The following is a 24,945-nucleotide window of genomic DNA, read 5'->3' as shown; positions in this document are numbered from 1 at the left end:
GAATTGAGCATGAACGGTCTTTTTAAGGTTATGCCACAGCATTTCGAAACAGCATCTTTGACCAGGATGCGCCAAGCCTTCGATTTGTTTTTTAAGCCATTCAGAGGTGGACTTACCAGTGTGTTTCAGGTCATTGTTCTGCTACATAACCTAAGTGTGCTTTAACTTGAGGTCAAAAAATGATGGCTGGACATTGTCCTTCAGGATTTTCTGGTAGAGCAGAATTCATGGTTTCATCAAGTACAGCAGGTAATCCAGGTCCTGAAGCAGCAAAGTAGCCCCAGACCGTCCCACTACCACAATGTGTGACTGCTGGTATGATGATTTTTTTAAAAATGAAATGCCATGTTAGTTTTATGCTATTGTGACTACTTTCAGAAAGTTCAACTTTTGTCTCATCACTCCACAGAATGTTTTCCCAAAAGTCTTGGGGATCATCAAGATACTCATGGAAAATGTGAGATGTGTGTTGTTTTTGGTCAGCTAGGGTTTTGACCTTGGAACTTTCCCATGAATACAATTTTTTCTCGTTCTTGTTGTATCATAAACGCTGACCTTAACTGAGTCAAGTGAGGCCTACAGGTCTTTAGATGTTGTTCTGGATTCTTTTGGGACCTCCTGGATAAGTTGTTGATGGAATAATTTTGGTTGGCTAGCCACTCCTGGAAAGGTAAATTACAGTTCCAAGTTTTCTCCATTTGTGGATAATGGCTCTCACTGTAGTTGGCTGAAATTCCAAAGCCTTATAAATGGCCTTGTAACCCTCTCCAGACTGGTAGATGTCAATGAATTTGTTTCTCTGTGCTTGTATTTCTTTAGATGGTGCCATGATGGGTTTCTCTTTTAGATCTTTTAGCCTACCCAAAATTTGGGTAGTTAAAAAATGATAAATTTTTCACTCAAATTTGGCGACAGGTTCAAGGTCATGACTTTATGGTCAAATTTTGCATTGTTTCAGAAATTGTCCATTTTTTTCCTCAAATTTGACAAAAGGTCTGTGGTCTTGACTTTTTTGCCTCAAAAATAGTTGTTCCAGAAATGGTCGGTTTGTTCTCTCAAATTTGGTGACAGGTCTGAGGTCACGACGTTTTTGTCAACTCTTGAGTCACGTCAAAAATGACTAGTTTTCTGACCATTTCTCCAATTTAGTGACAGGTCCTCAATCATCACTTCTTTGCTAGATTTTGATTAGTATTAAAAATGGCAGGCTTTTGGCTCAAATTTCACAAAAGGTCTGAGGTCATGACTTTTTGTCAACTTTTGAAAAACAGTTAATTTTCTGTTCAAATTTGATAACAGGTCTGCAGTCATTACTTTTTTGTAAAATTTTGAGAAGTGTAAAAAATGGATGATTTTTGCTCAAATTTCACGAAAGGTCAGGGGTCATGACTTTATGGTGAAATTTTGCATTAAGCTCACTATCAACCAATTTTCTCCATTATTATGTGAAATTCATACATGAAACCAGAGCGCTGGTTTGGTTAAGATCATAAGAAATCAGTCATGATTTACTAGATAGGAAAAATAACTGTAATTTTTCCTATAAAAATGATTTCCCCATGACCCATTTAATTTTGTTGAAATATGCTGTTGTAATCCATGAATTAGTTATTACCTCAGTTCCTCTAACACAATCCCTCAGCCATTGGTCTCCACCTTTAAATAATGGCCCCACCAAGTCAAGCATGATGAGAGTTGGACTTGCAGGGGTCTGAAGGTCGAGGTCGGGTGGCTGAACAGCTGGTGGGGGTCACATGCTTATATCATGCATGGTATGTCACGCCTGTGTGGATCAAACATGTAAAAAGTGAAACCCCAGCACGCAGGATCGAGCGTGTTGTTGTAGTGTGATTCCCATTAAGTCAGCTCCAGCGGTCACACGCAGTGTTACGACTCAGCAGACAGAGGGATCATTTTAAAGATTTGCATCAGCCCGAGCAGGCCCAGTTCACTTTTACCTAAAGGTTCTTGAACTCTGAACAACGTTTCACTGGGATTGAGTAAGACGTTAGGATTGATTGTGAAAATCGTTTATGTGACAAGTGAGACTGGGAGGAGTGACAGGTTAAAGAGGCAACTGTGGAGAGCAGCCATGACTGCAGCATAAATCATCTCTGATTGGCTGAAGAGATCATTTACTCACTGCTGCCACAAAACTGTCTTAAAAAGATGAGCCAAACAACAATCTGAGCATTAGCCTACTGCGCTGATTATGTAAAATGTCACCTATTTACACATTAAAAACCAGTAACAAGGCAACAACCTTAACATTTTATGGCAAAGACTCTTATATAGGTGTAAATGCTGCTCTTTAAACTGATAGTCCTCCATCAGGACCAATAAAAGGATGTTAAAGGGTCTCACTGACAGGTCATACTGACTTTTGTCTTTGCTGCAGGAGGTGCAGGATTTTGGCTCAATGATGAAACTCTGTAAGTATTTCTGGTATGTGGCAGCCGTTTTATTTGGACTAACTGTGCACCTCTTTCTGTTTGTCATTACCCTGACAGTAACCTCATTGTTATTTAGAATCCAAACACGACTAAGTTAGTACAGAGATAACAGATGTTTGATTTTGGATGTGTGTCTCAACCTGTGATGGCAAATAGACTGTTTCATAAAGTCGTCGTTTAGGAAATACTTCACATCCATCTGGGGAACATTCCATAAAAAATGTTCGGGAAGGGCAGTACATTTTTAAAAATTCATTAAGGGTGATTGGACAAACAATCTGTCTGTCACATTCGTTAGGGGCTAATCAGAGCAACAAAACAAAGTGATGAAGGGAAGGCTGCTACTCCTGAACGCTTCAGTATACAGACACCATCTTGGTGTCTACTGATATATGACACTCAGAGGAATCCTGGCCATGGTCCAGAATCTCTATCAGAGTTACTGGCACAGAAACAGAGGAAAAAATGCATTAAAATGCATTTTGGACACATAATTAATGAGCTTGAAAAAAAAAACAATTAAAGCAAGTGTTGTGGAGAAATAGAAATATGAATTCTACTTAAATCACTGGAGTGCAACTGCTATTGTCAAGTACCTAATTTGACCCAACTTCAGAAATACAAAAACATCCCTTTTAAAACAACAACGGCAAAATTTGAAATTATACAAAACCAACCCATGGATCTTCATGGATGTAACCCTTATTTGGACTAAAATGTGATTGGATTAGGGACTCTGATGCAACAGGACTGTTTTTGATGGATTATTATGATCAGAGGAGTATGGAGAGTGTCAAATGCTGAGCTGTGTCACTTTTGTTATTGGGTAGTACTTTCTTTGGGATGTGCTGGGACCCAATGGCAAGTATGTCTGTTTTCATGATTTAATTGCAGAAAGTTACATGACATCCAGCTCTTCACATCATCAGTGCAACTTTTCAGGTTGCTCTGTTGACGCTGGTCTAAGAGATTAACTAGTATGTATAGCTGAGTGTCATCTGCATAAAGAAAAATAAAGGAAATATCATGTTTTTCAATGATGCACCCCAGGAGAATCAAATTGGTCCCAGAACTGACCCCTGAGGCGCACCATACTTACAGGTGGAATAACGATGAGACATGATGATAATCAGAGACACAGAACTCCTGTTACAAACCATGGAGACAGTTGGCGAAGAAAACTCATTACAATGCCGGTCAGAGGAAGAACAAAAACATCTTTCTGCCAATAAAGGCTTTAAGTTTAGTTCTTTGCTCTTCTTTAAATAATGAAATGACATCCAATTCTGATTAAACCTACTTGGAAAGTCATGCCAGAGCTAAAAACTGCCACTATCCTATATCTACATCCAAGCTATTTGCTATACTGGTTGCCTTTGTTCACCGTCTTGCAGTACAACTAAACCCCGCCCATAGCTGCTCTCTCATTCTCCTCATATGACACTGATTGGTCCAGTCATTCTCAGACCAGACTTGGAAAAATGAATCTACCTGATGACAAACATGAAATCTTACCAATCTATAGTCTTTGCAAGATTATGTCATCACACCTGCTGCAGGACTGGCCCACTCAGCAGAGGGTGGGGGCTGATTATCATGAGTTACTATCAGAGGAGCACGCTGTCATTTCATTCCTGAAGGCGGACTACCTCGGGCCTCTGTGGAGTTCCTGATACAGGCACAGCAGCTAATGAGGGAAATACCCAAAGTTAAACCGAGCATGGGAGCCTGAGAGAGAGAGAGAGTGGGGGAGGGAGGACTGGAAAACAAGAGGAGAAGAAGGAGAAACAAAAGAGATGTGACGAGAGGAGGTCAAAGTTTTCCTGAAGGACGGAGACGTGTTTTTGCCGTGGCTCTGTGGGTCTCTGGCATGATGATTTGAGTCTGAAAATTAAAATCACATTGCCAGGGATTGCTACATGACTATGGTGTCTGCTTCTGGAAGAGGATTCACATTCAGCTGGTTTTGGATACGTTCTTTTTCATTCATTTGTAACAGAGGAGTTCTTGAAGCTTTCAGTGAGTAGATCTGTTTGTAAGAGCTACTTTTCCAAAGCGAGAGAAGTTCATTATGTGTCTGTCCCTGTGTATCTGCAGCATCTGATCAGGTGCAGAGCTTAGTCGACTGCTGAGCAGGGAGTCTTTGTATTTTGTTCACAGTGGCTAAGTTCTTCACTTGTACAGAGATGAAGGGAATGTCTGAATAACAAAAATGTGTTATTTTAACTTGACATAAAGTAAAAACACCTTTTCAAACAGGTGCAGCATTAAAAGTCGATCCCAAAAATGCAGCTTAGAAGAGTCTGTACACAAACTGCAAAAGTAGATTTCATTAGTCAAGCCAAATTTGATATACGTATATAGCACATTGTATACAGGGTCATGTAATGTACTTCACATTCAATCAATCAGTCAGTCTTATTGAAAGCACAAAGTCAAAACACATTATCTTAGGGCAGTTTCTTTATCATATGATTTACAAAGATGAGTGGTGTAAGGATTATCTGATCTGAAGCAATAACCAATCTTTACGTCAAAAATCCAAGTGCATCAGTCCATGGAATCCTGGGTCAGTTAATCAATTAATTATCAATTATTGATCTAGCTTAAATTAAACTTCTTATGAGGATTCTTTCCATAAAACAAAATGAAGACAAAATTTCTTGAAAATTCTAGAGACACCCCTTTCAAAATTCCCAATCAAATTCCCCAAAATTTCCAATTTACCATGAAAATATTTTAAAATGTCAAAGTATATTGCCACCCCCTTATCCCCCCATTTTTTCAGAAATCCAATTCCCCCAAATTACAAATACATTCCCCAAATTTCCATAAAAATGCCTGAAACATTTGCAAGAAATCGTCCCACTATGCTAACATATTCCTTGAAACATCCACACAAATTTTCAACTCAAATTCCCCAAATTTCCATGGAAAAGACGGGAAATTCTCCCAAACATCCATACAAATTTTCTCAAATTCCCATGAAAATTCTTGAAAATTTCAAAAGACATCTCTCCCAATATACTGAAATTTCCAAACAAATTTCCAAATTCCCATGAAAATACTTACATTTTCAAAGTAATTCCCTAAAATTAAATGAAAAATGTTGGAACATTACACTAAACTTTCATACAATTGTTATGATTTCCCATGAAAATTAATGAAAATTTCAAAGGACACCCTACCAATATTCCTAAACAAATTACCCAAAATTTCCAAACTAATTTTCCCAAATTTTCTTGCAAATACCTTAAAATGTCAAATCATTTTGCCCCCAGTTCCCCTGAACTCAAATCAAATACACATACAAATACATTCCCCAAATTTCCATGAAAATGCCTGCAAATTTCACAACAATCACCCCACCATGCTAACAAATTTCCTGAAACATCCAAACACATTTCTGAATTCTCATGAAAGCACCAAAATTAAATGGACGTGATGGGGAAATTCCCCTAAACATACATATTTTTTTGTTTTAGAAATTCCTATGAAAATACTTGAAAATTTCAAAGGACACTTCTCTCAACGTTCCCAGACAAATTCGCCAAAATGTCAAAATACATTTCCCTGGAAAATACCTAAAAATGTCAGAGTAATATTGCCCCACCCCCAATCTCAAATCAATTCCCGAAAAAATTACAAATACATTCCCCAAATTTCCCCAAATGTCTTAAAATTTCAGTTCAAAGTTTTCCCAACAGCTATATTAAATTACTTTATGAGCAGTTATCTTTAAAATTCGAATAAAGGAAGTTATTCATATGTTGTAGGAAAGCCAAAATGTAATGTCCTCGTCCGGCAGGGTCTTGGGAGATTAAGACTCCAAATTCTGGGTCCAAGGGTGAGTAGTAGGTGATGATTAACATCCATCTTACAATCAGATCTGAATGAAAAAGTCTCATATCTTACAGATTTCTGTGTCAACAGCAATCTCAGCATTTAATCATGAAAGTCTTGTATCTACTCTAATGGTTAGAGGACAGATGTTTTAATCCTACAGAGGTTGAGGGTTTTCATTGTCCTTATCTTTGGATGTTTATTTTGATATATTTACTGTATCTGAGAATGACTGACTATCTAAAATTGTCCTTGGGGAGTTGATTGATGTTTATTTTCTACAGTTACAGGATCACTAAACTGACACTAAACTGTTCACATGTCCTTGAGGCTGATGCATAAAGAAATACCATGAATATAAAGACTGTTGTTAGTTGCCTGTATTTAATCAGATGTGCTTTTTCACGGCCAAAAATTCTATTTCTATGCAGAATTCAACACATTTCACCTGCTGTGAATGCTGGACCCTGCCACATTTGGACCCTTCTCCCATTATTCAGAGGAAACATGTGACCTTCCTCCTGTGCCTTCTGAGCTGACAGCAGTTTGATTTAGTACACTGGCTCAGTTCAGCAGGAACAAGAGTTTAGTCAACGCACAACGTTTTGTCATCAAAACCAACAAATGACCTGCAGTGTCATCCTGAGGAGGAGGAGGAGGAGGAGGAAGTCACGCTGCAGGCAAGACAGCAGGTGAGACTGAGTACTGTGGCTGTTGGTCATTGAGTCTGGTGGAACTTTTGTATCATTAAAACTTCAGAACTTAAACACTTTAAAAATACCAAGGTTTAGATCCGAAAAACTGCTTTTAGTGCAGCTGCAGCCACTATGTGGAATAATTGTCCTATGACAGCCAATGAACCGCCCTCTTCTGTTTCAAATTCAAAAGAGATGGAGTCTGAACTACCTCAGGGAAGACACTGAAACTGTTTTTATAATGTGGAAATGGATAACTATGAATGTGGGATTCTAAAATGTTCGTTTAAAAGAAAAAGAAGAATTTACATGAGTTGGCAAAGGAGTCAGTTTTCCCCATAAGATAAAACAAATCTTTTTTCAATTTTATGTTATATGCATATTTACGTATATACTGTGTCAATATCATCCTAAGACCCTACATATGTACCCTGTACATATGAGGACTTAACATCTTGGCTTGCAAGAGAATAATAATTTCTGCCATTAGAATTTTTAAAAAATAATTGTACAGAATGTTCATTAGAGTTTAAGTAATTTGATTGAAATGTTGGGTGAATTTTTCTATGAATTTTTAATAGAAATTTGGGGAAATTAGTTTGGAGATTTTCAAGTATTTTAATGGGAACTGTGAGGGCTTGTTTGTATATTTCAGAGGATTTCATTGAAGTTTTGGGGAAAATTGCTTTGAATTTTCTTTTGGCATTTTTATGGAAATTTGGAACATTTTGATTTTTCTTACATTCAGTCAATTTCATGAAAATGTGCAAAATGTATTTTTAATTTGGGGGAATTTTCATAGAACTTTGGTATTTTACTGTAAATTTTGCAAATTTTATTTAGAACTGTGTGTGTGTGTGTGGGTGTGTGTGTGTGTGTGTGATAGTTCAAGAATTTTTATGAAAATTCCAGGTATTTTTGAGAAATGTTTCCATCATGTCCATGGAGTTTGGGGAATTTGCAAGGTTGTGATATTTGACATTCTTGACTATTTCTCCATTATATTCTGATTTTTTTCGGATGCACCCGCATTTTCTCAATTCTGCGCATGTTGTTCAGCGCTATTGCGGCCTCCGATACACAAGATGGCGCTGTTAAACTGTTTATCGGCTCGTACCCCGCCATTCAACCCACAGAATAAGAAAGAATGGCCATGAAGAAGAAAACGTCACGAAACAAGACAGCCAGCGAACTTAAAGAGAGAAAATGTTCGTAGTAAACGTTTTTAAAGCGTTAGTTAGACTGTGAAATATTCGCTAACATGTTGAGTATGGAGACGCTGGAGGTTCAGATATCTGCCATCATGGAGACCGTGGTGGAGGCGGCTGTAACGGAGCTCCGCAGACTCCTGGACCAATGCCCGGTTAATGTAGCCACCAATGAGCGCTCATCTCCGGCCGTGAAGATTGAGGAGGGATGGGAGAGCCAGGAGACTCCACCGGAGGGCGAACAGCATTCTTTGAAAGCTTTAACGGTAAAAAATAAAGAATAAAAACACGAACACGTGGCGTTTGTCTAGAGCAACTTGAAAATAGTTTTGTGGCTGGATTGATATTTATCATAAACATCAAACTCTGTATTTGGAGCACACTAAATCAGTTGTGTTCACAAGTGCAAACTGCAATAATTACATGTGTTTTCTTGATCAAATATTGGTACAAAATCCCGAGATATCTTCAAGCTTAAGAAGCTGCAGATTTGAGAAATGTGTTGTTTTAATTCGGTTATATTTTTTTTCTTTCCCCAGTCAGCCGTCAAAGCATTAAAACTCGTGTTACTCTCCATTCTTCCTTGTCACTCTGCAGAGCCAGTTTGCCTCCTTCATGGAAGCATGGACTAAAGGAGCAGTAGAGAAAATACTGATGATGTTGAGAGTGTCCTTACCTGAGGCTGAGGATGTTCCTGCTGCAGAACAGAGCCCAGGGCTGGATGATGAGACCAAACAGAAGAGTGTGAAGCCAAAAGAAACAAAAAAAACGCAGAAGAAGCGTAAGTCAGTTTGGGTGGCTGTGAAGTGACTTATTTAGTTCATACACTTGACTTTTCAGTTTTTAACATTTATGTTCTTGTTGCTGAGTCACAGAATCAAAAAGATCTCAGAAGAAAAAAGAAGGACTTCAGTTAACTCTGAGACAGGAGAGTGACCATTTATATCACAGAGGTATGAAACCAACTGCTACATGAGTTAACGTTTTTGTCTTACTCAAGTTGTAAAGGCTGCTTAGAATCAACTTAACTTAGTGTCCCTTTGCACATAATCATTTTAGGTGTTGGAAAATTTTTCATGGACATGACTTACATGCATGCTTTACTTCTCATCCCACAAATGCAAGTTCCTCATAAATGTGTCACCATTTAAAAAAATAGAAATAAGCAGGCTTTCCAGCGGTATCAGATTCATAGCCAAGAAAAATGGTTACAACAAAGGAATAATATATCAAACACAAATTTCCTTACATTTTGTGCTAAGTTTCACTTTAGTCAATACCTTTTGCCATTTGAGATTACTAAGTGGATATAAATCCTTTTTGTCTTTAATTTGTGTCATAAGTCTAATAGATTCCACTGAATCCAGCAACAGACAACAATACAGCAACTTTATACTCTTAAAGTTTTATGATTAATTCTCTGGTGTGTGTTACTTTTTCCTGCAGTGGAGCAACAACCTGAGGAAACAACAGGAGCTTCTGACTCTGAATCATTCACCAAACCTGGTAAATGTCTTCACAAACACGCTGCTTGCTGATTTTAACAAACTTTAACAGCTGGATGTGTAGTGGCTTTGTAATAGCTGTGACATGAATGCCATATTTCAAGTGACTGATACACATGTTTTACATGCAAGGAATCTAGAGAATAGAGGGCTTGTCTATTTTAACACGAGTCACACATGCTTCTTTGCCTAAATAGACAGGGAAATGATCATTACAGACATTTTTACCTTGTTTTTTAACAGATATTTATGTGCATATTGATAGAGTATTTCATAGACAAGCTAAGGACAGATTCGTTGCACTTTAGTGTAATTTTCATTGAGTTCCTCGGTGGCAGAATTAATCTACTTTGACATCACAGGGCCCTTAAACTCAACATGACTCTGGGCCATTTTCTGTCCTGTCATATTGAAAGAGGACCACTTCAAGCTTCAAGTGCCACATTTGTGCCACAAATTCTAGATTCATCCTATACAAAGTAAATATTCCAATACTTTTTGTCCTTTTTTGTTTTAATCTTGATGCTTACGGCTTACAGCTCACAAAAATCCACTATCTCAAAATATTATAATATTTTGGAAAAGTCCAATTTGCAAAGGTTTCCTGAGCCTTTATTCTCTCACTCAGCTCACACAACCACAACTGTGATGAATACTGCTGATTGACTATTGTCCAGAGGACAATCATTGACACCCTTTACAAGAACGATAAGCCACAGAAGGTCTTTGCTGAAAGGGCAGGCTGTCCTTAGAAGCTGTATCAAAGAATACTCACAGAAAGTTGACTGGAAGGGAAAAGTGTGGTAAGAAAAGGTGCACAAGTAACAGTAATGAACTCATCTTTCAGAGGATTGTCAAACAAAGCAGATTCAAGAACTTAGAGGAGCTTCACAAAGAGTGGACCTCAAGTCCTGGGTCCAGGAAATGGACCACAATTGTCGTATTCTTAGTGTCGAGCCACTCCTCAACCACGGCCACATTATAAGCTTCTCACCTGGGGTAAGGAGAAACCCGCTGTTGCTCAGTGATCCAAGGTCCTGTTTTTAGATAAAAGTCTTTTTTTCTCAAGTGTGTTTATTAAGTTTTGTTGTTTTCCTTTTACAAATAACAAGGAAAGAGCAAAAACAAAACAGTGGGAAATTGGTCCATACAATCACTGTGGGCAAGAGTAATAAACATACAGAGTGCAAAAATCAAAATACAAATAAGGCAAGGTAAACTGACAGTACAGTTCAGTTCACATCGGCAGCGTCCGTGGTCAGTCAAGCAAACTAGTTGCCAGTATTGAAGCGACAGTGGAACTGGAGAAACGAAGGTATGGAGTCCATGTTTTCAATCATGTTTCAATCTGAATCAAGGTTCAGAGTCTGGAGGAAGATCGGAGAGGCTCAGAATCCAAGGTGCTTGAAGTTTAGTGTTTCCATTTTCCACAGTCAGTGATGGTTTGGGGTGCCATGTGATTTGCTGGTGTTAGTTGTGCTTTATCAAGTCCAGAGTCAACATTGTCAGCCGGCTACCAGGAGATTTTAGAGCACTTCATGTTTCCATCTGTTGAGAAGCTTTATGGAGATTCTGATTTTATTTTTCATAAGGACCTGGCACCTTCCCACAATGAAGCCAGAACTACCAGAAACTGGTTTTCTGATCATGGTATTGCTGTGTTTGATTGGCCAGCCAACTGGTCTGGTGTGAACCCCATAGAGAATCTCTGGAGAAATGTGAAGAGGAAAATGAGGAACCAAGCTCAACAATACAGACAAAATGAAGGCTGCTATCAGAGCAACCTGGGCTTCATAACACACCAGCAGTGCCACAGACTGATTGGCTCTGCGCCATGTTGCATAGATGCAGTAATTTGTGTTAAAGGAGATATTCTAATAATTAGAATTTTGAAACAGTGGATTTTTTTATTTTGTGAGCTGTTAGATATAAGTATTAAGATTTTAAAAAATAATTATGGAATATTTCACTTTTCATGAGATGAATTTAGAAAATATTGAAGTTTCACTTCTTAAATTAAATCATAGTAAAAAATGAGCTTTTCTATAATATTCGATTTTTTTTTAGATGCAACTGTGTATGTGAAAGAGTCGTTGTGGGATGTTAGGTTATCTGTGTTCATCCACTCTCCTTTTCAGTTTGTAAATACAGTCATGGACGAAAGTATTGGCACCCCTGGAATTTTTCCAGAAAATACACCATTTCTCCCAGAAATGGTTGCAATTACAAATTGTTTTGGTATACATGTGTTTATTGCTTTTATGTGCATGGATACGGGTAAATCATTTTATTTCAAGCATGTGATGCTCATTTAAACTCACCTGTGGCAGTAATGGGTGCTGGCAATCTAGAAATCACACCTGAAGCCAGTTAGAATGTCTAAAAGTTGACTCAGCCTTTGTGTTGTGTGGCTGTGTGTGTCCCACCAAGCATTGAGAAGAGAAAGAAGAGCCGAGAATTGTCCGAGGACTTAAGAAGCAAAGTTGTAGAAAAATATGAACAATCTCAAGGTTTCAAGATCATCTCCAGAGATCTTGAAAGTCCTTTGTCCACTCTGCATAATATAATCAAGAAGTTTATAACCCATGGTTAATCTCCCTGGACGTGGACAGAAGAGAAAAACTGACAAAAGAATGCAATGCAGGATAGTTGGAATGGTGGATAAACATCCTCAGTCAACTTCCACACAAATTCAGGCTGTCCTGCAGACTCAGGGTGCAAAAGTGTCAGCTCGGACCATACATGGTCATCTGAATGAGATGAAGCACTATGGCAGGAGACCGAGGAGAACCCCACTGCCGACCAAGAGACATAAAAAAAGCCAGACTGGAGTTTGCAAAAATGTACCTGCGTAAGCCTCAATCCTTCTGGGAGAACATTTTGTGGACAGATGAGACTAAGGTAGAGCTTTTTGGAAAAGCATGCCATTCTACTGTATACAGAAGACAGAATGAAGCCTACAAAGAAAAGAACACAGTACCTACAGTCAAACATGGTGGAGGTTCAAGGATGTTTTGGAGTTATTTTGCTGCCACTGGCACTGAGTGCCTTGACTGTGTGCAAGGAATCATGAAATCAAATCTGGAGACTATCAAAAAATTTTGGGCCACAATATAGGGCCTAGTGTCAGAAAGCTGGGTCTGTGTCAGAGGACATGGGTGTTCCAGCAGGACAATGACTTGAAACGAACCTCAAAAAGCACCAAGAAATGGTTGGAGACAAAGCGCTGGAGAGTTCTGAAGTGACCAGCAATGAGTCCAGATCTAAATCGCATTGAACACTTATGAAGAGATCTCAAAACTGCTGTTGCAAGAAGCACCCTTAAAATCTGAGAGACCTGGACCAGTTTGCAAAAGAAGAGTGGTCCAAAATTCCAGTTGAGAGGTGTAAGAAGCTTGTTGATGGTTATAGGAAGCAGTTGGTTTCAGTTATTTTTTTCCCAAGGGTGTGCAACCAAATATTAAGTTGAGGGTGCTAACAATTTTGTCCGGCCCATTTTTTGAGTTTTGTGTAAAATTATGTCAATTTTGTCTTTTTTCTTCTGCTTTTTTGTGTTGTTCCAATGCACATAAAGGCAATAAACATGTGTACAGTCGCTAGAAAAAGTATGTGAACCCTTTGAGATTTCGTGGATTTCTGTATAAATTAGTCATGAAATGTGCTCCGATCTTCATCTAATTCACAACAATAGACAAACACAGTCTGCTTAAACTAATACTGCACAAAACATTATATGTTTTCATGTTTTTATTGAACATACCATGTAAACATTCACAGTGCAGGGTGGAAAAGTATGTGAACCCCAAGGCTAATGACTTCTCCAAGAGCTAATTGGAGCCAGGAGTCTGCCAACCTGGAGTCCAGTCGATGTGATGAGATTGGATGTGTTGGTTAAAGCTGCCCTGCCCTATAAAAAACACACACCAGTTTTGAGTTTGCTCTTCTCAAGAAGCATTGCCTGATGTGAACCTTGCCTGGCACAAAAGAGCTCTCAGAAGACCTATGATCAAGAATTGTTGACTTGCATGAAGCTGGAAAGGGTTACAAAAGTATCTCTAAAAGCCTTGATGTTCATGTGTCCATGGTAAGACAGACTGTCTACAAATAGAGAAGGTTCAGCACTGTTGCTACTCTCCCTAGGCGTGGTTGTCCTGTAAAGATGGCTGCAAGAACACGGCACAGAATGCTCAATGAGGTGAAGAAGAATCCTAGAGTGTCAGCTAAAGACTTACAGAAGTCTCTGGCACATGCCAACATTTGTGTTGACAAATCTACAATAAGTAAAACATTAAACAAGAATGGCGTTAATGGGAGGACACCACGAAGGAAGCCACTGCTGTCCAAAAAAAGACATTGCTGCACATTTGAATTTTACAAAAGAGCATCTGGATGTTCCACAGCACTACTGGCAAAATATTCTGTCCATAGATGAAACCAAAATTGAGTTGTTTGGAAGGAACACACAACGCTGTGTGTGGAGAAAAAAAGGCACAGCACACCAACATCAAAACCTCATCCCAACTGTGAAATATGGTGGAGGGGCCATCATGGTTTGGGTCTGCTTTGCTGCCTCAGGGCCTGGATGGATTGCTGTCATTGTATGAAAAATTAATTCCCAATTTTATCAAGATATTTTACAGGAAAACTTAAGACCATCTGTCCGCCAACTGAAGCTCAATAGAGGATGGGTGATGCAACAGGACAACGACCCAAAGCATAGAAGTAAATCAACAACAGAATGGCTTCAACAGAAGAAAATATGCCTTCTGGAGTGGCCCAGTCAGAGTCTTGACCTTAACTCGATTGAGATGCTGTGGCATGACCTTAAGAGAGCGATGCAGACCAGACATCTGAATAATATTGCTGAACTGAAACAGTTTTGTAAAGAGGAATGGTCCAAAATTCCCCCTGACCGTTGTGCAGGTCTGATCTGCAACTACAGGAAACATTTGGTTGAGGTTATTGCTGCCAAACGAGGGTCAACCAGTCATCAGCCTAGGGGTTCACATACTTTTCCACCCTGCACTGTGAATGTTTACATGGTATGTTCAATAAAAACATGAAAACATATAATGTTTTGTGCAGTATTAGTTTAAGCAGACTGTGTTTGTCTATTGTTGTGAATTAGATGAAGATCGGAGCACATTTCATGACTAATTTATACAGAAATCCATGAAATCTCAAAGGGCTCACATACTTTTTCTAGCGACTGTATACCAAAAACATTTGTAATTGCAATAATTTCTGGGAGAAATGGTGTATTTTTTGGAAAAATTCCAGGGGTGCTAAGACTTTCGTCCATGACTGTAGATGTCTAATACAATCAATAAATTACAAAGGAACAATGTAAGTAAATATATAACGACTAGAAGAAAACAGCTTTACAGAACTTGTCTGATGCATGCACAGAGAAAACTGAAGTTGTTTTGTCATCTGTAGTTGTTCCTGTCCTCTTTAAAGTCACTTTCGGTGCTTTTAAAAACTTGTTTACTTTTTCTTTTTGTCTCTTACATAAAAATGTAAGACAGTGACGAGGTTTAATTGGTTTCTAGAGGTTTGTTTTGGTCTTTTAAGATGACAAAATGTTTACTTTCTTTTCCTCATAGTCAAAAACCAAAGTTTCTTTTGAAATTTTTAATTTGTAGTGAGACGTCTGGGTTGTTGGTGTTTGCTGTGTCCTTTCCACTCTGGGTCAAGTTCCCTCCTAATTAAACAATTGTCTTTGTTTCAGCTGATGCAGCCTCAGAGGGTTGTGTCTCTGAGTCCCTGTCTGAGTCTAAAGGTGCAGAAGATGTTGTCCATGAAGGTACGGAGACATTAATCAAAACAGAACAGACTTTAACCAACACAAAAGAGACTGTAATAAAGACCTCAGGACCTTTCAAATGTCCGTCTTGTGACAAATCTTTCTCTCAGAAATGTTTGATGGACAGACACTTTCTGACTCACTCCAAACCTCACCTCTGCTCCGAGTGCGGCAAGCGTTTCTCTGGACTGCAGGGACTCATCGCTCATTCAAGACGTCACACTGGAGAAAAGCTTTACAAATGCTCAGACTGTGGGACAGAGTTTGCTTATAAGTCAACCTTTGATAGACACATGCGTCAGCACAACCCGAACGAAGTAAAAACCCACACCTGTTCATTATGTGAGAGTCAGTTCAGCGGGGTGGTTGCGTTTCAGCGACACCAGTGCAGCGCCTTAAATAAGACATTTGTTTGCTCTCTTTGCCCAGAGACATTTGAGAGCAGGCAGAGCCTGGCAGATCACGAGAATAAACATTCTGGAGACCGAGATTTTGTTTGTGAAATGTGCGGTGAATCTTTCTTATCATCTCTGTCTTTAGCCACGCATCGAGTGACTCACATGCGAAAAGAAAACTGCTGCGAAGCCCTCGGTTTGGGATGCAGCGACCTCAGTGTGCTGGAGAGCCATTTAAGCAAGCACATTGGAGAAAAACTATTTACCTGTGAGGTTTGTGGGAAAGGTTGCAGCAATCGGGGCGCCCTGAAGCTCCACATGCTGAGCCACACAGGAGAAAGGCCATACGTTTGTGAAACCTGCGGCAAACGCTGTGTCCATGCCAGCGCCCTTCAGAATCATATGAGGATCCACACAGGCAGGAAACCAGGACAGCTGCCTATCTGTGACCTGTGTGGGAAAAAACTAAGCTCGGCGGTCAAGCTTAAATATCACATGAGCACCCACACAGGGGAGAAGCCGTACGCTTGTGATCAGTGTGGTAAAACGTTCAGAAACCCCAGCAACCTCAAGGTACACACCTTGATTCACTCAGAGAACAAGATGTACGGCTGCAGCGTCTGCGGCAGGAGGTTCGCCCAGGCCAACAGTCTCAGACTGCACCGACTCATCCACACGGGGGAGAAACCGTACGGCTGCAACATCTGCAAGAGGAGGTTCATTCAAGCCAGCAGCCTCAAACTGCATAGATGTGTCTACATGGGAGAGAAACCGTACAACTGCCAGGTCTGTAGGAAAGGTTTCCTGAACAGCTGTGGCCTTAGGAGACATCAGTGCAATCACCTGAAAAAGCAGCAAGGAGGAGGATTATCAGAAAAAACGCCAGACAATCTCTCGACCATTTAACCTGTAGAGGGTCTCATTTTGCACTTTTACTTATTTTGAAGTGGACACTTTGGTCACCAAAAGTTTTAGACAAATAGACAAACCTCTGTAAGGTATTTTCTACCCAAGTATCTGCTGAGCTCAGGTTACCCTCTGCAAAGTTTAATAGTTTCTCCATAGTTGCAGATCTCTGCCGTCTCCATTAGAAGCTCTTCAAATGCATTGTCTTGTTTTTTCAAGCCGTGCTCGCTCAGTTTAATTTAGTTATTTTCACTTGGTTGATTTTAGTGGAATCATTAGAATTACTTACATATTGGTAATTATCTTTGTCATTAAACAAGAGAAGGGCAGGAGGGGGTGAATGAGGTCAATAAAGAAAGCAGATAACCTTTAGACAATGAAGATTACATCGTGCCTGACATCGTAGATTAAAGTACTGAGCAGACAAAGGAGGCTGCAGTCATCAAATACAGCTCTGTGTGCTGAAGTTCAGTTTCAGGTTTTATATCCTGGGATATAAATAATATTCAAGTAAAAGCATGTTAGGTTTTAGTTTGGTTTGCTTTTGCACCCACCAAAGGTCTCTGAGTGCAGCTGCAGTTCAGTCGTTCAGTTGAAAACAGCATGCATTCGTTGACTAACAGATGTTGGTGAAGCTAAACTGAGTTGACTTACAATTGGATTTTGCACTGATGTGACTCTGCTGACATTCAAGGTTAGATTCTCAACCTAAGCCTGAGATCAGCCCAACATGAACCTGTAGCCCAGAGCCATGGCCAGCCAGGATCCTCACTCCTCCCCCTGGGCCTTAACTGGGTCATGCTTGATTGGATTAAAAAAAGTCTGTAAAAAATGCATCTGTGTTATTCTTTGCTGTCTTGTAAAGAGCTTCCTGAAAAAGCTAACATTGCTCTCTTCTCTGTTTATTCATCAGGATATAAGAATGGAGTCAGGATTCAATCACAACTGAAATCTTACAAACCAGTACATTAAAAGAAGAAAAGTATTCAGGGAGGCTCTGGAGGTGCTCATCAGACTCCTGAGAATTTCTGTTTACACCAAGAAAATGTAAATGCCAGTTTGAATGCCACATGCTATTTTTGAAAAACAAGCTATTTTTGATATCCAGGACTGTACTTGAAAAATTTCCCCCAGCCCTTTATTATTTGTTATATGGAAACTTAATCTAATCAAACTAGCTTTAATGGCTTAAAATTGGGAAAATATTTTTTTCTGTTTAGGTTTTTAACCTAAACATGAAGATGGCAAAAAGATTTGAACCAAAAACTATCTGAAGAAAAGTGAGACTCAATGTCAAAAATGTATAATGTATAAAAAATATTTTTTTCATATGTATTTCTTCATATTTGGCATGTCTGATCCTGTGATTTTTTTTTTTAAAGTAAATTTAAATAATTTTCAGAAACAATAACAGCAGCAGATGACAACCAAACAACACAGAACAAATACAAAACATGACTAATCTAAAAAAAAAACACAACTAATACAAAACATAAGTGCAAAACTTAACAGTGACTTTATGACGTGTCAGAAGTAGTGTAACATGCTAAAAAAAGAAATCTGCAGTATTGTAGGATACCACTTTTTCATAATTTTCCTCAAAGGAATAGTGGTAATAGGATTCACTATATAAGCACAAAAAAATAAAAATTGAAAATAGGAATGAGAAATAGTAATTTTAGTCAGTTCTCTTCATTCTTTCCCTGTTAAATGATTAGGAGCTGGGATTCCAACCAAAAGTTAATCCACCCCTTCGTAGTAAATCCTGTGATTAATGAAGATATCCCAGCCTGGAATCATGTTTTACTTTTAAATAACTCATTTTTGCATTTTTTTTCCCCACAGAAATCAACAGTGTCATTACATGTTAAACCTGCTATTTAAAGAGTTAGAATCCTTTTTTTAAAATTCCGGGTTGAAGTAGCTGAAAGGATTTAACCCAAAAAGCTGGTGACGATTTATTTTTATATAATTTTCTTTAATGTTCTTTTGAAAGTGGCAATTTCTCGGAGGTGGAAAAAGTACACAGCTATTGCTCAAGTAGAAGCACACTTACCCTGGTTAAAACTTACTTTAGTACAAGTTAAAGTACTGGTCTATAAATATACTCAACTAAAAGCAAAAAGTACTCAATTTAAAGTTTACTTTAAGTAGTGAGTAGCTACTAAGGAGTTGTTCAGTAAAATATGATCTTAATAGATTTCAAACCAGGTTGTTAAGGTGAAGGCACACTATAATGGAGTACTATACACAGCAGGGTTGTAAGAAATAATTAAACTCAAATCGAGTTAAAGTACTTTAAAAGGGTCTAAATTTGTCCAGACTTAACATAGTTAAACTGAACTTTAAAGGGTTAATATATTTACAATATGTCAGAACTGCAGTAACTCTTGAAAATCTGGTGGGTCTCCTCTGGCAAGAATAAAGCAGAAAGTCAACCACTTATACTCGTGAAGAATACACACTTGAGGAACACCTAGAGTCACAGATGGGAACTCGGTGGATAACTTCAACCATGGTGCAAATATGTCTCACATCAAAAACAAGTGACCAGAAACACGACTTAAAGAATCCCAGCAGTCATCAGCTGTTGGGTTGTGATGTGTAATTTTTCTCTTATTATGAGCTACCATGTTGTCAACAGAGGTGGAAAAAGGACAAGAGTATTGTACTCAAGTAAAAGTACAGTTACCCTGGTAAAAATGTAAGTAGAATTAAAAGTACTGACTCCAAAATGTACTAAAAAAACTGTAGAAGTACCCTAAAAAACTACTCAATTACAGCCATTTGAGTAAATGTAATTAGTTACTTTCCACCCCTGCCATTTTTGTCCTTAATGGTTTAATAGTGTCAGGAAGTTGAAGTGATAACAGAGGGGTAAGATTTGATTTTGAATAGTCAGTATTGATGGTCAGAAGTGGTTTAATATGAATTAAACTGCTGTGAAGACAAGTGTCCGTGCTCTGTTAGATCTGTCCACTAGATGGTGTTTGAGGATCAACATTCAGCTCAGAGTCTCTGTGCAACAGGATGATGGCCACTATCAACAGGCTCCTTTTTCACAATTATATTTTTACAATCAGTTAGTAAGAAATATGTACAAATCTACTTTGAAATGAAAGTCAAAAGGTTATTCCTGATTTGTCCAGAAGCCAACAGGGAGGTTTGGATGATTGAATTTAACGGTATATAACATTTAATTATAAAATAATGATATTAAAATAAGGGAAAAGATATAATAAACACTTACATGAAAAGAAGTATCTCATAAGAGCCCAAACAAGCACCTTTGAAAGCTGAGATGTTTTTAGTGATGCTGCATGAAAAGATACAGTTGGTTTGAGCATTCAAAGAGCTGAAATGAAACCTTTACCCAGTAATGGAAATAGCCTGTGTTGGTTTTTGTTGCTGCAGCAGCATCGACTTTTCCTCCATGACTCCGTCTGTGGCGACACAAAGCAGGTCAAACACTCTTAACACCAGTTTATTATGTTTAGTTTAACCTCCTGGCCAGCTGGGCTTAATGCCGCAAAGAATTCAGTGTTTTCACGGGGATTAAACTCACGCTGATACAGAAGTCTTTGCAGGAAGTTTTAACAAAAAATAATCAAACAAACCTCACTGAGTTTATTAGAGTTTGTAAATTTAATTATGCAAAGACAAGAGCAGAGAGAGGTTTGAAAACTTAGATTTGCATGGGAAATTATAACGCCCTATATGTAATAAAGCATATTTATTTAAAAAGTCATAAATGAAGCCCTTTCTTTGATTTTTTTAGCCACATAATTGAAAATTTTAAGTTGGTTTTAGTGATTAGAAGTCTCCAAGGTCATGGTTTCTGATATCAGGTAGAAAATTGGACTGTTGTCACTTGCTGACAAAATAGCTGGAATTTCATTAAGGTGCTGTGGTTTCTGCCTGTGGGTGTAGGTATTTGTAATCCCAGCTTGCTGTGTTTTTAATGGAGCGTGCTGTGAATGGCACAGCTAGTCAGCCTCATAGTTAGATCAGAAAGAGCTCAAACTGTCAAAAATGTTGTGAATTTTGCATAAGGATTATGATGAAACAGCTCTCATTCACTAGAATTGATCAATTTAAACCAACATTTTGTCTAGTGCTATAGCGATAAATATGGATCCATTAGTCTGATTGAATACTAAAAGATGTACCCAAGCAGCATAAAAACATGGGTTAATAAAAAGCCCTTGTCAACAGGTACATGTAGAGCCAGATGTTTGAAATACATTGCTTGTCAGGTTTGTGCTCCTGAAATATTAAAAATAGAGCAACACCTAAGTGGTAGTTAGGCAGGAAACTAGAGCTGCATGATTTCACACTTGGCATGCATTATTTGTCACAATCACCTAACAAATGTTTCTACTCATGTTGGCAGCCAATTAAAGCTGCAAGATTTTCAGTCTTTTTCTCTCCTCCGTCATTGCCAGGCAGACTCTGTACCGGTGCTGCACTCATACCTTAAATCCCACCTTCCCAGCATCCGTCCGCAGGCTCTGGCTGGGGGGTTAAGATTCTATCTTGTTACTATGGTGGCCAACGGGGGGCTCAAATCACACCGTGTTAAATGTGAAATACACTACAAAACGTTTCAGACTTGGTACAGCTTGCATGTTAATTTGTCACTTCTTACAGATATGCGTGCCTCACCTGCTGAGAATGTAGAGTGTAGAAGACTTGCGTATTTTTTTGCAAGCTGAATGCATCTTTTGGCCAAATACTCTATATGGATGAAAGTATTCAGCCACTTAATCATTACACCAACCGGACTGATTGAGCTTTACTTTTTTAGCAACGACTAAAACAGTGAAATAATCAAATGAACCTTTATTGAGGCTGGTAACTATAGAAGCTTCCAATCTTTACACACTGGTCCCTCAAGAGTCCAGAAGCTCTAACAGTCAATGTAAATCTATGTGGGTGCGTTTGTGTCACTGTATCTGGTCCTTGAATCGAACGATCAGGAGGAAAGCGTCTCTGCATGCTGATCAACCGTTCTCTGTCCCTACAGTTCATCACTCTGCAGTCAGTGACTCTCTGTCACCACACGGCTCCAGCTGACCATCGGGGTAGTGACCCCTGAAACTGTCTCACATTAATCACAGTTAGACGACACACAGGGAGCCGCGGTGGACGAGAAATGAAAGAAGCTGGAGGTCGATCAGGCAGGCAGCAGAGGGTTTATCTGAAAGTATTGATGCTGCTGCAGTTTCTGAAATAAACTGAAGCAATAACTTGTGTCTGGACACAGAAAGATCAATGGTGAAATATGATCAATTATTGGGATTAAAGTTCAGGGATCATGATGATCCTGTAGACTGAAATATTCCATTTGAATAATCACTTTGCACATTTGCCTTAAGATTCAATAAATAATAAATGAAGCGCCATTTGAATAGTTCGATAAAAAGTTCCATATTGACATGCTAAAAGAGCTACCAGCAACCTGCAACACAGCACAAAAGGAAAGGAAAAGTCTCGCCTCTGACAAGACACGTAGCCAAATCATAGTTTCTAAGGTGGCCAGTGAGATCTCTGGATCCGCCCTTTAACGGCCCAAATGGTTTCCATTTGGAAGAACAGGCAACAAATTAAGAATTGATGCAAACTCTAAAAACATACTAAAGTCAAAGCAAATGCAGTAATCGAATTGTGCTTTGCATAGTTATGTACAAGCTCAATTCTAAAAAGTTGGGGCACTGTGTAAAATGTACATTAAAACAGAATGCAATGATTGCCAAATCTCATAACCCATATATTTATTCGCAGTAGAACATAAACAACATACCAGATGATGAAACTAAGATGTTTTACCGTTTCATGAAATCATAGCTCACTTTGGATTTAATGCCATCCAAAAAGTAGGTACAGGGTCATAGTTACCATTGTGTAGTGTTCTCTTTTCTTTTAATTACAATCTGTAAACATCTGGGAAGTAAGACCAGTTGTTCTGAGAGAGGAATGTTGTCCCATTCTTGTTTGATATAGGATTCTACCTGCTCAACAGTCCTAGGTCTTCTTTACCTTTCTTGTTTATAATGCGCCAGATGTTAATTATTGATGAAAGGTCTGGACTTTAGGCATGCCAGTTTAGCACCTGGACTTTTCTATTGTGAAGCCATGCTGCTGTGAGTGATGTGCTATGTGGTTTAGCAGTGTCTTGCTGAAATATGCAAGGCCATTGTCTGGACTGGAGCATATGTTGCTGTAAAACCTGTACTTTCTTAGTATTGATAGAGCCTTTCCAGATGCGTAAGCTGCCCGCGCCATAGGCACTAATGCAACCCCATACCATCAGAGATGGAGGATTTTGAACTGTGCCAGGATAACAAGCAGGATGGTCCCTCTCCTCTTTGAGGCAGGGCAAAGGGGCCATGGTTTAAGAAAATATTTTCAAATTTTGATTAATCTGACTACAGAACAGTTTTCCATTTTGCCTCAGTCCATTTTAAATGAGCTCTAGCCCAGAGAAGACAGCTGCATTTCTGGATTATGTTCATAAATAGCTTCTTTGAATGACACAGTTTTAACTTGCATTTGTAGACAGCACGGCCATCTGTGTTGACAGTGATTACAGGAAGTGTTCCTGAGCTCATGCAGTGTTTCCAGTACAAAATCATGCCTATTTTTAATGCAGTGCTGCCTGAGGGCCCAAAATATTGTCATGAAATATTGACTTTGTCCCTTGTGCACAGAGATTTTTCCAGATTCTTTGAATCTTTTGATGATAATATAAAGTGTAGGTGGGGGGATATTCTCAGTTTTATTGTCAAGGAACACTTTTCTTAAATTGTTCCACAATTTTTACTAGCAGTTTTTCATGAATTGGTAAACCTCTGCCCGTCTTTACTTCTGAGAGACTCTCTAAAATGCTCCTTTCATACCCAGTCATGTTACCTGTTGCTGATTAACCCTAATTAGTAGCAAAATGCTCCTCCAGCTGTCTTTCATTGGTACTCTTTACTTCTCAGCCTTTTGTTGCCCCATCCCTACTTTTTTGTTATGGGTTGCAGCCATCAAATTCAAAATCAGCTAATATTTTTCATGAAATGGTCAAATGCCTCAATTTCAACATCTGCTATGTTATTAATATTCTATTGCAAATAAAATGTGGGTTTATGGGACTTGCAAATCATTGCACTCGCTTTTTAATTTAGATTTTACACAGTGTCCCAACTTTTCTGGAATTGGTTGTATTTACAGTGTGTTTACAGTTACGTTTGGCTTTTTGCATCTGTTTTTTGTTGTTTTGCAGGGTATTTTGGTAGTGGCATTTGTTCTGGACTTTTGCATGTGTTTCCAAGTTTCCAAGTCTTTTACATCTGTTTTACATGGATGGATGGATGGATAGATGGACGGATGACTTAAGATTGAAATAAGAGGTTGCAATGTGATGGATTGTTCCTTGGATGGATAGATGGATGAATGGTAAATGGATGTATAATTAAAGAACAAAATAGGAGAGTTTAGGAAATAAAGGGATAAATCGTTGCATGGATGGATTGATGGATGGATGATTGATGATTAATGAATGAAATAAGATAAACAGATTGATTGATGGATGGATGGATGTTTGGTAGGCCTGACTGATGGACAAAAAAAGAGATCATTGGTATAAAGGTATAAAACATCTGGAGAATTAATGTTAAATTGATAAAAAATGAAAAAAGGATGAAGTGGATGGACGTATAGACGGCTGACTGGCTCTACTATCTGGAGTGTTGTCACAGTCCAGAGCAGCAGATCAATGAGTGTCAGCTGACCGGGCATGTGACGGTGTGAGTGTGAGGGCAGAAAGTGATCAATCACATGCAGGGCCACAGCTCACTGACACCATGACTCTGACCTTGGATAGACACCATTAATTAAAACTTTGTCGAGCTCTTTATCATTCAGTGGTCTCCCTCGTGAGGACGGCCCATCAGTCAGCAGGAGCAGCTGGCTGTCAGCAGAGAGGAGGGGAATGTGAGCCTTCAATGAGCTTATATCACTGCATTTAGAAGCAATATCAGACAGATGTGGGCCAAACGGTAAACAACAGGCTGAGCTATGGATGAACTGGTGTCAGGGATGGTGTGGACTTCCTGTTCGCACATGTACAATCAATGCTGAGTCTGCA

General features: G+C 38.8%; 1 protein-coding gene across 1 annotated transcript; it reads left to right on the top strand.

Moving 5' to 3' along the window:
• Positions 1 to 8,138: 8,138 nt before the first annotated feature.
• Positions 8,139 to 17,645, top strand: LOC121524729 (zinc finger protein 135-like). Its single transcript, XM_041810212.1, has 5 exons — positions 8,139 to 8,465; positions 8,797 to 8,980; positions 9,075 to 9,152; positions 9,646 to 9,705; positions 15,436 to 17,645. The coding sequence occupies exons 1-5, from the start codon at positions 8,253 to 8,255 to the stop codon at positions 16,809 to 16,811; spliced, it is 1,911 nt and encodes a 636-aa protein (XP_041666146.1). The 5' UTR covers positions 8,139 to 8,252; the 3' UTR covers positions 16,812 to 17,645.
• The last annotated feature ends 7,300 nt before the right edge of the window (positions 17,646 to 24,945 follow it).

Source organism: Cheilinus undulatus, linkage group 17 (assembly GCF_018320785.1).
Source record: "Cheilinus undulatus linkage group 17, ASM1832078v1, whole genome shotgun sequence".
In the NCBI taxonomy this organism is placed as follows: domain Eukaryota; kingdom Metazoa; phylum Chordata; class Actinopteri; order Labriformes; family Labridae; genus Cheilinus; species Cheilinus undulatus.
Note: the sequence above shows the minus strand (reverse complement) of the source record. Positions and strands in the feature narration are given on the sequence as shown.